Here is a 15,062-nt window from a genome sequence, read left to right on the forward strand (position 1 = left end):
ATCCATCTCCAGGTTCTTCCATTATTAATTAAACATAGCTTCCAAGAAGAAATGCTTGCTCAAACATGTCCTTGAAACCAGACACACCAACACCATAAACTTTCAAGCTAACATCAAGGGGCAGCTCTCTGGCAGGGTAAATATCATGCTTGGCATGAGAGCAGGGGTGAGCACTGCTTCACGCAGTCTGGGTGGACTAGGCACAAGTGGGGCAGGTTTGACGCTACAACCAAGCATGACAACTGATTTCCTGCTCTTAGAGATGGGGTGAATATTTGGTATCCACCTACAGCCAAAACCATGGGCAGCTGGAAACCAGCACAGAGGGTCAGAACGTCCCAGTCTGTTTCTGAATCACCTGTCACCTGGTAGCACAGACAAAAATAGCCACCATGTCTAAATCACCAAATCTACAGAAACTGCTAGCCATTTCCACAGACTTTTATTCAAGTCTGTGCAGTCACTCATTTGGGATGAAACTCTCCAGCAGCACAAGGCCTTACAATTACATTAAAATTGGAGTTTAAGTTTGGGACAGGCTCTGTGTTGCTGTTACAATTAATGCATTGTAAGGCTGTGGCGATGCAGCCCAAGCAGTAAGAACAGGCACGTCAATCAATAGCAGTACAGGCCCTAAAGCAATTTCCATCCCTCAAAACATCAGTGATTTGCAAAACACTGAATGATGAATTCTGTAAGAATGACTGGCTTAAGTGCTAATAAAATCATAACTATGAAGTCTAACTTTTCTGCTGGGACCAAAAACCATATGACATATCCAGAGCAGGCTGGAAACTAAATCACAGAAGAATCACAAGCTCCCCCTTCTGTGAGGTCAGGACTTCATCTTAGGCAGGTCTTTTAATCATTTCAGAGCAAGGAATTCAATGTGAGTCCTTTACATTTCAATCTATTGCCTTCACCATTCAGACATCCATCCTTCCAAGGACTCAGCAAGTTGACCTCCATGTAAACCCAGAGCAGAGCTCTTGAGCAGAACACACTCCACTTTTCATTGCATCACTTCATCCAAACAAACATTGACAACAAGATGCTTTCCATCCTATTTGTGGATTTCCATTTATCCAACCATTTCCTTGTCCCACATTAGGACAAGTCTACCCATCTTATTTTATATTATAAGTTCTAAATTTGGGAGAAGTAGATTTAAAAAAAAAATGAAGAGCAAAGAAAGCTTTCTTGGTTAGAATTTTGGACAATGGAATGTAAAGATTATAATTTATTGCAGATAGCAGCTGTATAAAAAATGATGCTGTCAATGTAAAATGAATAAAATAAAGACAGTATTTTCACAAGCATTCCCAAATGGCTTTAAAATAAGGTCACTTTGATACTGCAGGAAAGAGCTCGGTTTCAGCCTCCTGATAGACAGATTGATGCGCTGGACTTGGCCATTTGTGTGTGTTAAATGAGACTGGATCTTCTTTTTGTTATAGAACTTCCTCCCCCTCCCCTTTTTGAAATACAATATGCCCAACTTACACATTCATCAGTTCCTCTGTAAATTTTTCCCCCCAACTTCCTGGAATACACAAATCTTTTCACATACAATCACATTCCATTCAGTTAAAGTGCACATTCATGGAAAACTATACCAGAAGCTATGTTTTACCCTATAAAAGACTAAACTAACACTGAATTTCTCCTTACTGGTAACATAGCTGTGCATCCAAACTGAAGTTGCTGTCAAAATCTGTCACATGTATTAAAAGTTCCCATTGCTATTTCGGGAGCGGGGGTGGGGGGAGGAAAATAAGAAGTATTTCTTCCTCTTTTTTCTTCTCAAAATTAAATATATACCAGCAAACTTCACACAGCAAACTCTGCTCCTTTTTGTCTTAAAGGGAACCTATTGCTCAACTGAATTACTTTCCCCACCTTATTACTTGAAGAGATTACAGCCAGGGCTGTATATTGTAGCTACCCTATATTTAGAAGCTGACTAATAAAACACATAAATAACACACTGAATAAAACATAAAGACATAAAATGAGTTAAATAGAACTAAGAGCTAAAGCTTATTGTGCACTAACCATGTCTGACCCGTTGAAATACAAAAGGACTCATAATTCTAATTACCAAAAAATGGACAGTTATGATTTAAATGCCGAGAAAGCAAGCATGGTGCCTGTCTGCGACTATGCACTGGAGCCTTTTTCACAGCCTTGCAGAGCCCTCTGGTGGAACTGGGACCCTTGCTGGGAGGAATGATGCTCCAACCCAAAAATAAGGGGAGAACAAGAAGCTTGTTTTTTCCCCTTTTTCCTTAAAAGCAGCAATATTTCTAATGCAAAGTGCTTTTTTTCAGACACACAGCCTTCACTTAAGTAGATGTAGTCCTAGAGCCTGTGTAAAGGAGGAATTTTTCCTCTGACTCTAATGGAGACAGGATTCTGTCCACAAAGTCCTTAAAGTTGTGAAAACCTGCAATTGGTGTGGGACAATCCAGTCTGCTACCAGACCACCTGAAACGAAAAGCATGATCAAGAGGTATAAACAGGTCTGAATTCCAGCTGTCAGTGACATCTCACATGCAGTTTAAAAAAAGCAGACTTGGAGCAGTGACATCTCACATGCAGAGTTTAAAAAAAGCAGACTTGGAGGGTCCTGCAGACCAAAGCAATGTCTGATAAACGTCTCAGTACATGAATTGCTATTTTGTGCATAAAGGAGCAGCCTTCTGCTGGGATGTTCCCACTATCATTTATTCCCACCCACCACTCAGCCTCCAAGTCCAGCCCAACAGAATCACCAAATCCCTTATTCATCCTTCAGATGAACTGTGATGTTCATTTCTTCTTCACCCGATGCTTGCTTTACTGATAACGCACCCCACGCTGACCTCTCATCAAGGTTTTAGCTATCACAGGCTGCTACTCCTCTCTTGCTACCTGATCATGGGCAATGAAGCCTGTACTTTCCCAGTGTGTTAGTGGTCGCTAGGTTTGGGGGGACATTATTCCACTCCTCCAGGGTACTGACTTCTCTTTGCTGTTTGGGACACAGAAAAGCATTAAACACCTAGTTCAGTGCATACCCTCTGTGCCCTCTTTGCTGTCCATCAAGAGTAGATCTTTGCCTCAGTATACACACAATACCTGCCACCACCAAATGACAAACGACAGGGCGTCTGTTTCTGTGACAAGTGACTTTGACCATCCCACTGGTAGGTTAGACCAGCTTCAGAGAGCAACCCAAGAAGGACAGAAAAAGACCAGACAGATGTGTTCTGAAAAAGACTGCTTTCCATGAGCCACAGCAAGGACACAAAGAGAATAGCAGTGAGGAGACCCTTTGCAACAAGCATACGCCTGCATTATTCACCCAGATCATTCCCACATAAGCTGAGCCTTTCCATACATCTCTCCCTGTTCAAGCATCAATCAGAAGACAACAAAGGAAAACACTCGTGGAATCCCAGAAAATTATCTCAGGTCCCAGTTCAGGCCCTGCTCAGCAGAGTCTACAAAAGCAGCTCATCTTTCACACATGATGGAGATCACTGGTCCTCTGAAAACCAGCTAGGACAGCATTCTGGTTGCTGGAGATCTCATCTAAGATGCCAAGCAGGAAATTACAAATTTTCAGATGCATTTCACTAAGTAAAGATGTAGAGTTTGCAACATCCCAGGCTGGTGATAATTCCCTCCTGAACTCACTTCCCAATCTCTATGGTCATGCATACTTGACTTGCCACAGCCATTTTTAAAAAGACTTCTCCCATTTAACCTCTGATAACCCTGAAAATTAAACTCTCTGCAGTGTATGAAGAAATAAATTCCATTACAAGTCACTACCTATTCCTCCAGTTAGCTAAAAGACCAAGCTGTCCCAGGGCACTCAAACACAGTGGTGTATCCCTATGACCTGCATCATCCTGCAGCAATGGGAAGCAAGCAAACCGTTAGGGCTACCACTGAAGTCTTCACTTGAGATCACAAAGAAAAGAGAAAATGGGAACTGAGTAAGACAATTCAGCGACAAACCTGGCCCTACATTAAGCTACAGATGTTTATTAAATATATGGATTCCAGACATGTTAATAATAATGGATTTTCCAAAAAATCTACACCCTTCAGCAAGCAGGTAGAAGCTGGAAGCATTTCAGAGGAGCATCATCACATAAAAATAAAACACAGCAACCTCCAAAAAGCCAAGCTGCACTGGTAATTCATGACAGAAACTGCTCAGCTGGCTATACCAATTAATGGTCTACAAGCCTAGCCCCCACATGAAGTGACCTGAGTGTCTTTTCAACGCATCATTTGTGAATCCCGACTTACAGCAGTGAGGTGGAAACAAATCTTCTCTGGTACTAAATGTATGTTGCTTCATTCAGCACAGCATGGAATTGATAGTTATATCGGTATCAGTTAGGTACTCTGGGAGCCTGAAATACTGCCCAATTTTAAATAGCTATAGAAAGGTTGGTGCTTATGCTTCCCTCCACTACTATCAGTGCAAAAGACAAACTTTCCAAGAGGGTAATTCAGAGCAACAAAGTCAGATTAATATTCTGAAGTGTCTTCTCTACATGGATGTACAGGGAGCCTGCTGAAATAATCTACATAAACAGCATCTTCAGTGACCTAATTGTACTGAAAAAGAACATTTCTCCTCTACCTTTTGCCTAGTTAACTCTACTAGTCAAAGCAATTACAGTGTTCGAATGAAAAACAGGCTGCAGCCTCCAAGCTGCACTCAAAATACAAACTGCTTCAAAGCAATGGCAGGATTGGCTGCTAGATTGAACAGCCTCTTTCTCCACTAACAGTTATTTGATGGGGGTGAATATTTTGCAGAACAAAAGAAAGAACCAGGTCTGTCTTACACTTTATTACAGTGAAGAGGCCCTTTTTGTCAAAGGGATTGCTCAATGGCATCCTGTCCCACTTTTCAGAAAGAGGATGGTTATCGGGTCCTTAAAGATCTAGTCTGTTCCTGTCTGAACATTGCAGAGACAGCCACCGAATGTCATTCTTTCAGGCACCATCTAACATGACCAAAGTCAATAATTGTCTTTTCCCAGATTAGGCTCCTCAAAAATTGCAGTATTTTGAAAAGAAAAAGAGTCAATCCCCACTTTTCATTTTAAATTCTATTGTCTGCCCTTGGTTAATAAACTTTGTTAGCTTTAATGAGTAAGAAATTTTTCCAAAAGTGACTATTGATGAAGCTAGTACCTACCTTGAAACACACTGATTTTTAGGAGTATGTTCTTAAAAAGCAACTCCTCCTAAAGTATCCCAGGCACCTCAGGCCTCATACGTGTCAGCTTACAGCTGCTTGACCTAAGGGACACAGGAGAAAGCCTTTGCCAAAGCCAGAGCTTGAATTCATCCCTCTAATGTGCTCCAGGACATTTTACTTCGAAAAATGTTAACGTTGTCTATTGACTGCAAAAATTTTATCTCAACTGCCATTCAAGAACATGTTAATTTATATTAAACAAATGAGGCTAATTATTTGCTTCCCACAAAAAAAGCTCTAAATTATTTGCTTTCCTGATGAATAAAATGTTGTGTTTCTCATGTATCAGATCCCATTACAGGTCTGATCATACATTAGAAGGTCAATCTAGGTGTTGTATCAAACAGCAAAGACAAGATGAGGCTGGGAAATGCAAGCTCCTTGAGGAGACACCCCCCCCGCCCCCCCCCAATGCCTTTGAAATGCTTTACGGTGCCATATGTCAGTCACATGGAGCTGGAGAATCAAAAATGGGCTGCCTGTTTCATCAGTTACAAGGAATCATAAAGTGAGATGGGGGTCACTTCCCCATCACACATAAGATAAACACACGTCTGGGGAAGAATAGGACTCCATAGTCTGAAAAGGTGCATGAAGACTACAGCTTCAAGAGTGTCTATTTGAAAAGGAGCTCCATAATCTGACCAAACTATTCATGAAGAGCAGAACCTTTCTTTAGCCTACCAGAGAAAGCACTGTACACTAATTTGCTTAACAGTCAAGCAGCTTGATTGTGTTTTACAGTATGTCTTTGTTACAGGGGAAAGAATTCTTGGTGTCAATAAAAAGTATGCAGTCAAGCATTCTGAAATGTTATGTTAAAAAGATTTTCCTAATTTACCTAACACATGGGTGTTCACCATACAAGCCCACAACACAGGATCACTACTGCCTTATTACAGGTATTTCCCTTAGGTACCCATGCAAAGAGGATCTTTAAAAGATAAAAATAACATTTCTTTTTACAAGGCTCTTCCCTGAAAGACAAAAGCTGCAGAAGGTTGTTCTCCAGGTTTTGCTGCTTAGTCAGCTCTGAAATGCTCTGCTAAGCAGCAGCTGTTTACAGGAAAGGTCAAGAGGGCCTAATTAACTTGTCATTGTGCATAGACCCCCTTTCTCAGTGAAGTGATTCAACTAGTTTCCATAACGGCTACCTGCAAAACAGCAATATGGATCATCCCCTAACACCATATTCACTGGAATCACTTTACAGGCTTTTACTGTGGTGTGCCAGTTATTCTCCATAACCTGTGACTGCATTTCGTGGCAAACACATGAGTGCTGCACAGCACCAGGGAACGCAGAGCTGGTGATGGGTAAGACAAGAAGGTGTTTTGTGTAGCTCTTGGATACACACACTGCTGGTACGCTGTGAGCATGTACATAGACACAGCAATTATATGCAGGTCACAGACAGAGCTTCTTGCCAGAACTGAAGGGATTTTGGTGAGCACATGAGGAGCCTTCAGCTTCTACCTAGACAATCACCAGAAGCAGCCAGGAAAGAAATCAATAGGTTGTCTCATCTGGAGGATGGAGCCTCCAACAAATGCATCCCCACTTCCTAGCACTGAGCTGAAGTGGATGCTAACATTAGACCTGGACCCACAAGAGTCTGGCTCAGAGCTAATAACATTACATATGGATTTAAGGCATTACACCTAATTTAAGAATGAGGCTACATCACAAATAGCAACACTTGTAGAAATCTCCAAGCCAGCATGAAGCTAACTATGGTACTGAGAATGCAGTCATCTCATCATGGTGTTGCAACCAGGCTTTTGACCTCTCCTAAAAAGCAGAGCTCACAGGTGGTATTTTGTTAACTTACCTCTCTCTCTTCTGAGATCAAAGGTGACACAGGGATAACTCAGTTATCCAGTTTAAGGACTTGCACTCATATCTTTGCACTAGCATTAGTACACCTATATTTCTTTCTGCTTTCAAGCTGATGTGTCTGCACTATTCTAGCACAGATATGTTGCTTCAACAATCCATTCTGGTATCTCTTCATGAAGCCAGCCCAGCTTGTTCCGAGATATTTCTGTCATTTATAATAAGATACTACATGTGTCTGGTAGATATACTCCACTACAATAGTGCATCCTCTTAAATGCAATACTTTTCTGTTTGCCTCGCTATGCAGGTTAGGAAAAGAAGGAGCATACCACAAGCTGAACTAAACCATAGTTAAGTATTTGAGTTGATTAGTAAAAGAACTGTCTGACATAAGTCTGAGGGCTTTGATCTATTGCTCAACAAAGCCAATGATACCCTTGTAAAGTCTCTTGATAACAACTGGATTAAGAGGGAGAAGATAAAGATACATCTCAGAGTAGCTTTGGATAAGGATAAAGCAAAAGGACACATACAAATCCCAAAGTCCTAACAGTCATGAAGTCACTTCAAAAACTGTCTGGTAGGCTTCAGTACACAAAATTACTAGAGAAAAATAATGAAAATTTATGATAACCCATTTTATCTTGCTATTGTTGTATTTTAACCCATTGCACGGATTATAACATGCTGTCAACAGCCTCATCAATTATCCATTGCTAAAACGTGGGCTCTAACATTCTGTGAGCAGTATTAATTGGTCTCAGTAGCAAATAATGAGTTTAAAAGCTCCTACCTGTGTGCCCCCGGGGATGGTGGCTAGAGGCGGACAACAATTTACAGCAGACCATTAACACATAGACCAGAAAGAGCCAGTCAGATAGAAGCATTGATTTGGCACAGAATCTCATCCTGGAGGCAGAAAAGGAAGCAGGTGAGTGAAAGAACAATGTGAGTAGGGAATAACACAAAAATGATGCGGGGAAGAAAAAGCTGAAAGATGCTGAAGAATAACTACTATGGCTTATCACAAGGCAACACGGACAAAAATCATATTAATGGTTTAGTTGGGATCAATTCTTTGTCAAGCATGTTCTATAAATAGGAGCAATGCAATGGCTATCACACATTGTATTACCCACAAACACATATGTATACCAACACATTCTGAGTGCAACACATTTCTATGAATCTGACATAAGGGGTTGGTTTGGGTTTTTTATTTAAGATCCATCCACACTCAAATTTAAATATGCATATTTATAAGTTGTGCTACTATTTTTAAACTGCACCTGCTTCAAAATAATAAAAACATTACAGAAAAATGGCCTTTTCACTTCATAATTCTCAAGACATATTTGCTAAAGCTACCAACTGCCATGTAGCCATGCACATGAATTGCCTGGATCTCCCAAGCACACAACATCTGCTAGCTTTTCTGGGCTTGCTGAGGGTTAAACACTCATGAAAATAGCACCTCAGTCAAATATGTGAGGACTCACTGCTCTGCCAGGGTGGTAGAAACTACATTTCAGAGGGCGTTCTAAAGAAAGTGGATGTTGTTAGTCTTATTCACGTTAGACAACAAATCCTCAGTAAATTTGCTGCAAATATCTACAATTAAATCCCTCAATAGCTTATGTTATGCCATTCATCATATAGAAAGATAATCTAATCATTTTCTTAAACTCAGTTATGATGATTTATTACTCGTGCAATACATAAATGGGCATTATGCAGTTGAACTCTTAAATACAATGTTCCACACTTTCAGCAAATACTATAAGCAAGTATACATCAAATTAATTAAAGGCAGCTTATAAATTTGCATAAATTGAACTAAGTGCTGCTTTCATAGCAGTGATGTTAGTCTGCAGTTAATCAGCATGCTAGGATTTGGGCAAGCCTATCATAAGCACGCTTATGCATCCTTTGAGAACTTCTTTCCCCTGCAGATTCCAGTTCTGACTCTTCCAAGTATTTTCTAAATAATTTGTTTATATGTATATCTTTAAAATACCTGAGACTATTCAGCTAATCCAATATTCAAGTGCTGAATAGAGTGATAGTTTAAAAAAAAAAAAAACACTCATGCCTTAGACAGCTCTACTATCAAAGGCAGGTGAGGCACTTTGATCCTGTTTTAAATTTAATAATCATCTACAAATGAAACCAAAAGAGATGTCATGTCTTCTCATTTAAACACGCTTACATAGCTTTCCCTTTTGCACATCACAAAACAATTCTGTTTTCTTATTATGTATGAATGAGAATGTTGATAAAGCCCAAACAAATCACAAATGCACTTAACTAATATCAAAAGTTAAGAGACTAAAAGTCTGTTGCATGTAAACATGTTTTAGCAGGAAATTTTACACTTGAGAAAAAAACACATTGGTGAAAAAAACCAGCACCTTCAGCTGTCCTTGTAGAGTTCACTCCAGCCTGTAAACTTCTTAAAAGGCTACACAAATATTGCTAAAAACCAACATAACGTGTCTACAGATTTAAGAAAAAAAAAATAAAAAAAGACATTTAAGCCACATGTCAAGGACTGATCTGGCAAAGAGATACCTTTTTTTGCATTAAGAAGGTGCTCTGTTTTGAGCCCAGTATGTTGCCACCCTGAACACAAATGAACCAGTATGGGAAGAAACACACTAAGGCTCTTCTGCAGCAGTATAGAGGAGTCTTCTGCAAATATGAATCAAGCCCAGAAGATAAAGATGTCACTGGTCTTTGCATACCCTACAAGTATCCTCTTACAGAGCACTCACAGGCTAATTCAGAGCAGCTACACTTCAGCTAATAAGCATGGACCCAATTCACCTCTTGCACCCAGCTGAACCACGTAACGCTACTGCAGCTAATGGGATTGAGTCACTGTGAAACTGGCATAAATGTTATTATTGGTGTTGATCCAACATTAGCCTAAGGAAAGCGCTTAGTAAGCTCTGAAATCAACCTACCATTTCAGATTTTAATCACCGATATCTTCCACAGATAACTGAACCTCATTTTCTTGAGTAGAGATGAATTAAACCTCAGTTTTCTTGCTCTCTCCGTGAGAAACACATGGCTTACAACTCGTGCACTGGTTACCACTAAATAGGAAGTCATCATCTGCTCATTTTGCAACACCATCCCTCTGTTCCTCTAAATGCAAACACAGGAATCTGGTCCAAGCATCAGTGGAGACCCCAGCTCTAGTGTCACTCTGAAGTATCATAATGAAGAGGGGGACATTTCAGATTTCCTGAGATGTGACTGAAAGCAGGATTCAACCCTTGGAATTTAAGACCACAGATCAGACATTTTGAGCATGCCCCTTCTAGTGTGAGTTGATGGAAGGGACAGATATTGAGTCCCCAGTCATGCACTGCATGCTCAACAGCTGCTATTTCAGCATGTAAGTGTACCCAGGTGTTCTCACCATTCCCAGTGTGGGAGCAAAGCTGGTCTCGGTGGAAACGGTTGTGTGCTGACCTCATTTCCAAACCTTTCCCAGATTATGAGTTTGAATTTTGAAGCCACGGCCCTGATATTAGACAGGGAGTGTGAAGCCAGGTTTCATCAGGTTAAGAGGGTAACTGCACCCCTTTGTAAATATATTCAAGTCCAGGAATAAGTGTATCGCTACAAAGCATCAACTTAGCTGCATCTAAACCGAAAGGCTGCTAAAAGCATCCTGTGCAATTAAAATGAGACAACATTTGAAGACTTTAGTTGGCCTTGCAGGTAGACAGAATGCAAGTCTTCAGCCTGCTAATATAAAGACACACAAGTGGATCTTTAAAAAGGTAGGGGAAAAAATGAAGTTCGGCAGAGAGATGCAGCAAGGGGTGCTGAGCCCTTCAGCGTCAGTGGGCTGCCGCTTTCAGAAATGTCAAGCCTTCATTCTCTGTTGGATTCAAGTGGATATTGTTGCTAACCAGAACAGCAAATCTTCAGTGTCATTTGAAAGATAAAAAGTGTTCTTACCTTGGGGACTTTGCAAGAATTTTGTTCCAGTCAAACACAATTATTTCAGTGTGTTTTTCATAGTTATTCCAGATTCCCATTTGCAGCAGCAAATAAACCTTTCTGCATTTCAGAATTTTTCCTTCACTTTGGGGACCTAAAAAGAAAGCCATATTACACTGCAGTTAATGTCTGGAATGGTGCTGTGAAATAGATCTTTGTTATCAAAATCATTGTTTCACAGTGCCATCTACAGTGCAATCCAAGGCAAAAAGGCAGCAGTCATATTGCTCTTTTCACTTGTTTCCAAGAACACAGAGAAACCGTGATAAGGCAGCTCTGCAATATCACTGTATTAACTAAAGGTTATACTGGAAATCACAAACATAATGTGTGCAGATCACAGTGTCTTTATAACCTTATGTACCCTCTCACCACCCAACTGCTGTGAAAGCTGCAAGTTCTGAGGCACCACCACAGTGCAAACAGATTTCATAGAACCACAGAATGGCTTGGGTTGGAGGGGATCTTAAAGATCATCTCGTTCCAACCCCCCTGCCATGGGCAGGGACACCTCCCACCAGCCCAGGTTGCTCAAAGTCTCATCCAGCCTGGCCTTGAACCCCTCCAGGGATGGGGCACCCACAGCTTCTCTGGGCAACCTGGGCCAGTGCCTCACAACCCTCCCAGTAAAAAAATTCTTCCTAATATCTAATCTAAATCTACCCTCTTTCAGCTTAAAACCATTACCCCTCATCCTATCACTACACTCCCTGATAAAGAGTGCCCCCCCCATCTCTCTTGTAGCCCCCTTTAAGTATTAGAAGGCTGTTATAAGGTCTCTTTTTTCCCTCATGATTACTTGAAACCTCCAACAGTTTGAACCAGCGATTATTAAAGACAGATTATAAAATCCTTCATTATCTTAATGAAAATTTGGCCAAGACCCTTGGAGTCTAGCTTCCTCAGGAACAGGCGGTCTGTTTGCTCACATCCATAGGATCATGTCTGTGTGATCAATGCATCATAGCACCCTCAGACACTTTTGTCTCTACTTGCTTCCAGCATCACATCTCACACCCAGCCCACCTATACCCAGAAGCTACACTTTGAAATCACTACATGGAGACGCTTTTGCAGCGATACTGACACACGTTCCATAGAATAATGAGCTCAAACACTCCATTTCATAGACATTCAAGTCGCTTTGCTTTTATTGTTTGTATTTGTTCTCTCACTTCTATCCCTGGGCTCAACTTGACCTTCTGCTATTGAAAACATGACACAGTGTAATCTGCGAGAGTAATAATAATGTGGTCTTCACCTACAAAGTGATCACAATAACCTTTTCTCATTTTCTCCCACCACTCTTTTCATTTCACTCTTCTTTTGATCAATTAGAAATTTGCTTTTAAGAAACACCAAATTACACCACATTGGAGAGCAAAGCATCTCTGGGGTCGTAAAACCACGTAGGCAGACACCTTTTAGAAGCTTAGGACAGGAAAGCCCCTGGCTCAATACACTCAGCTCCTTTCTGTTCAGAACACCATGAGAAAATAGAATAATTGCTGGAATAAAAGAGGTACCAGGCCAGCAATCTATAATTAATCACATTTTACTCTGTGATTGCTTTCCAATGTGGAGAGTTTCAGAGAAAGCCAAAATCGCAACACAGCAGTTCTAATCAAAACAAAATGTGGGCAAAGAGATGTCTTAAGGCAAAACACTATCATCTTGTATTAATCCTTTCTTCAACAAATACGCATTAAAAAAAAAAAAAATCTGTGTGCCTCAAAAGGCCTGTTGAGAAAAAGAAAACAAACAGGCTTTTCAATATAGTATTGAACGACTGAAATGGTTGTGTGGTACATTTTTACCCATTTCATAATAGGACGGATAGATAAATATATTCTTACAGTGCTCTTGTAGAAATCAATATTGCAATATGCTAACTTGAGTTTTAGTGCTTATCTGTTCCACGATTTTTATTAGACGGGAAAAAAAACCACCTGCGTAGATGCATCTAGAGGTAAATGCTAACATTAGTGTAACTTGTTCTGTAAACACATGTTAAACACTGGTGAAAGACAAGGAAGTATTGATTATTCTAACTCATTCGAATTAAATAGATACAGCAAAAGTGGTGGATGATACAGCCACCAGTGTATCTTGGGGCTTTCTGATGCCTTCCAGGCAGCAATATTTCTAAAGAAAATAGGTTTGTTTGAGGGGACTGTAAGGCAAACTCCTACAGTACAATCTTAACTCAGAGATTCAGTTGTTTTGTGTCAATAAATGAGACAGATCAGAAGCAAGAGGCTCACCTGGTTAATAACGGTAAAAGAAGGTTCTCACGGAGAAACCATGTTTTGTGTGTTATTTTGTGATCGGTGGTTTTAATGCTGGTCCCTGCCTCTTCTCAGGGCACAGTGTTACTTTGGAAGGCAGAGCTGCTTATTTGCAAGCTGCACAAACAAGCAAATCGCTCCTGACCTTCTGTGCCAGGAGCTGGGGCAGGGTGGCCCAAGAGGGCAGCTGCTCCCACCAGCAGGCACCAACCCTCCCACCGTCCACTTGCGAGCAAACCAAGCGCTGCTTTAAACAAAATAAAAACCAGTGTCACCTCCCAAGAGGTGCTGATATATCTGATATCCACTGGAATTTTGTGGATGAAGTCCTCGACTTCAATGCAGCAGGGTGAAATTACACAAGGAGGATTTGAACAGAAGTTACCCATGGAAAGCAATCTTATGAAGACAGGAGTTGTTTTTATCCGAGCTCTAGCCAGGAGGCAACTGAACCCCTACTTCCACTTCCATCTCTAGCAAAGCCGTAGAAAAGAAAAGAAGGGGGAGAGGGGAAGGGCTCTGCTCTCAGTATTTACCCATGGGCTGGCCATGGGCAACTCCTGCTTTGCACCTCGGTTGTCCCGGAGCCCACTTCAGGCCATACAACTCTCATGTGTCAGTATCCAGGGTATCCACAAGCCCAAACTCAGGCTGTGGGTTCTGGCATCTGAAGGGAACTGCAATGGTCAGATCTGCTGTGCCTCAGTCCCAGCACAGTCTGTCTCTGTGCCTCTGCACTCAGGTACAGCAGGTATAAACCACATTTCCCCATACCAGAGAAGTGTTTCAAGAACAGAAACAATCAAGGTCTAAAGTTATTTGGAAATCATATGGGCACTGTATAATTGCTTTGACAGATAGAATAAGATAGCATTTTAAATTAGGTACTTTTCCTACCAATATTTACACGTTGTAAAATACTTATGGCTACTTTCTGTAAAGAATAAATTACTAAACCATTTTATGTCATGTTTTACAATAAGCTATTAAATAATTTAGAAAACCTCCATCCATTAAATATTTAAAAGGCCTTAATTTCTGCATTCTCAATAATTCCTCACTTAAAATAAAGACAGTGCATCCCTTAAAAAGACTCACTCCTCTTCTGTAGAGCAACTGGTGAGAAGGAAGCCAGTATGGACACCACAGGGCGACTTCCCAGCCTGAGAGTTTAACCCCACCGCCAGCCCCGGTAAACGCTTACATCCCACTGAGTAAAGAACCGAGAGAAAACAGAGCAATACGTGATTTCTTAGGAAAAAAAAAAATACAACCCAGACTATCCAGTCTGCTCGCTACGTGTGTTTGAAAGGCGCTGCTAGTGTGAGGGGAAATAGGGACAAAAATCGATTAAAGAGCTTAGCCAGTGTACCTGCTACACTCCAGCTAACTGCCGCAGACCACCCACTGCAGGGCTGAGCGACCACAAGCTGGACACAGATTTAGTGATATCCCTCCAAAGACCCCTGTTCCCACAGGATCATCGTGCCCCAGGCCCACAAGGTCAGCGGAGGGCTGACACCCGAAAGGTGCCGCTCCTCTGCCCGCCCTGGCATCCCACAGCAGTTTTAGAGCCGCCAGGGGGGAAATCTTTCTGTCTGCGTGGAGTAACTTTTATTTTGTCGGTGCTGAACCTAATTTGA

General features: G+C 41.1%; 1 protein-coding gene across 1 annotated transcript in view; it reads right to left on the bottom strand.

The window, feature by feature from the left end:
- FAM19A4 (family with sequence similarity 19 (chemokine (C-C motif)-like), member A4) overlaps positions 1 to 11,169 on the bottom strand; it is a 44,919-nt gene extending 33,750 nt beyond the window's left edge. The window contains exons 1-2 of the mRNA XM_010073150.1: positions 11,090 to 11,169; positions 7,905 to 8,020 (exon numbers count right to left, since the gene is read on the bottom strand). Of these exons, the coding sequence (XP_010071452.1) occupies positions 7,905 to 8,020; positions 11,090 to 11,169 (196 nt within the window). The remainder of the gene's footprint in view (positions 1 to 7,904; positions 8,021 to 11,089) is intronic.
- Positions 11,170 to 15,062: the final 3,893 nt, after the last annotated feature.

This window comes from Pterocles gutturalis, unplaced genomic scaffold (genome assembly GCF_000699245.1).
Source record: "Pterocles gutturalis isolate BGI_N339 unplaced genomic scaffold, ASM69924v1 scaffold2827, whole genome shotgun sequence".
NCBI lineage: Eukaryota > Metazoa > Chordata > Aves > Pterocliformes > Pteroclidae > Pterocles > Pterocles gutturalis.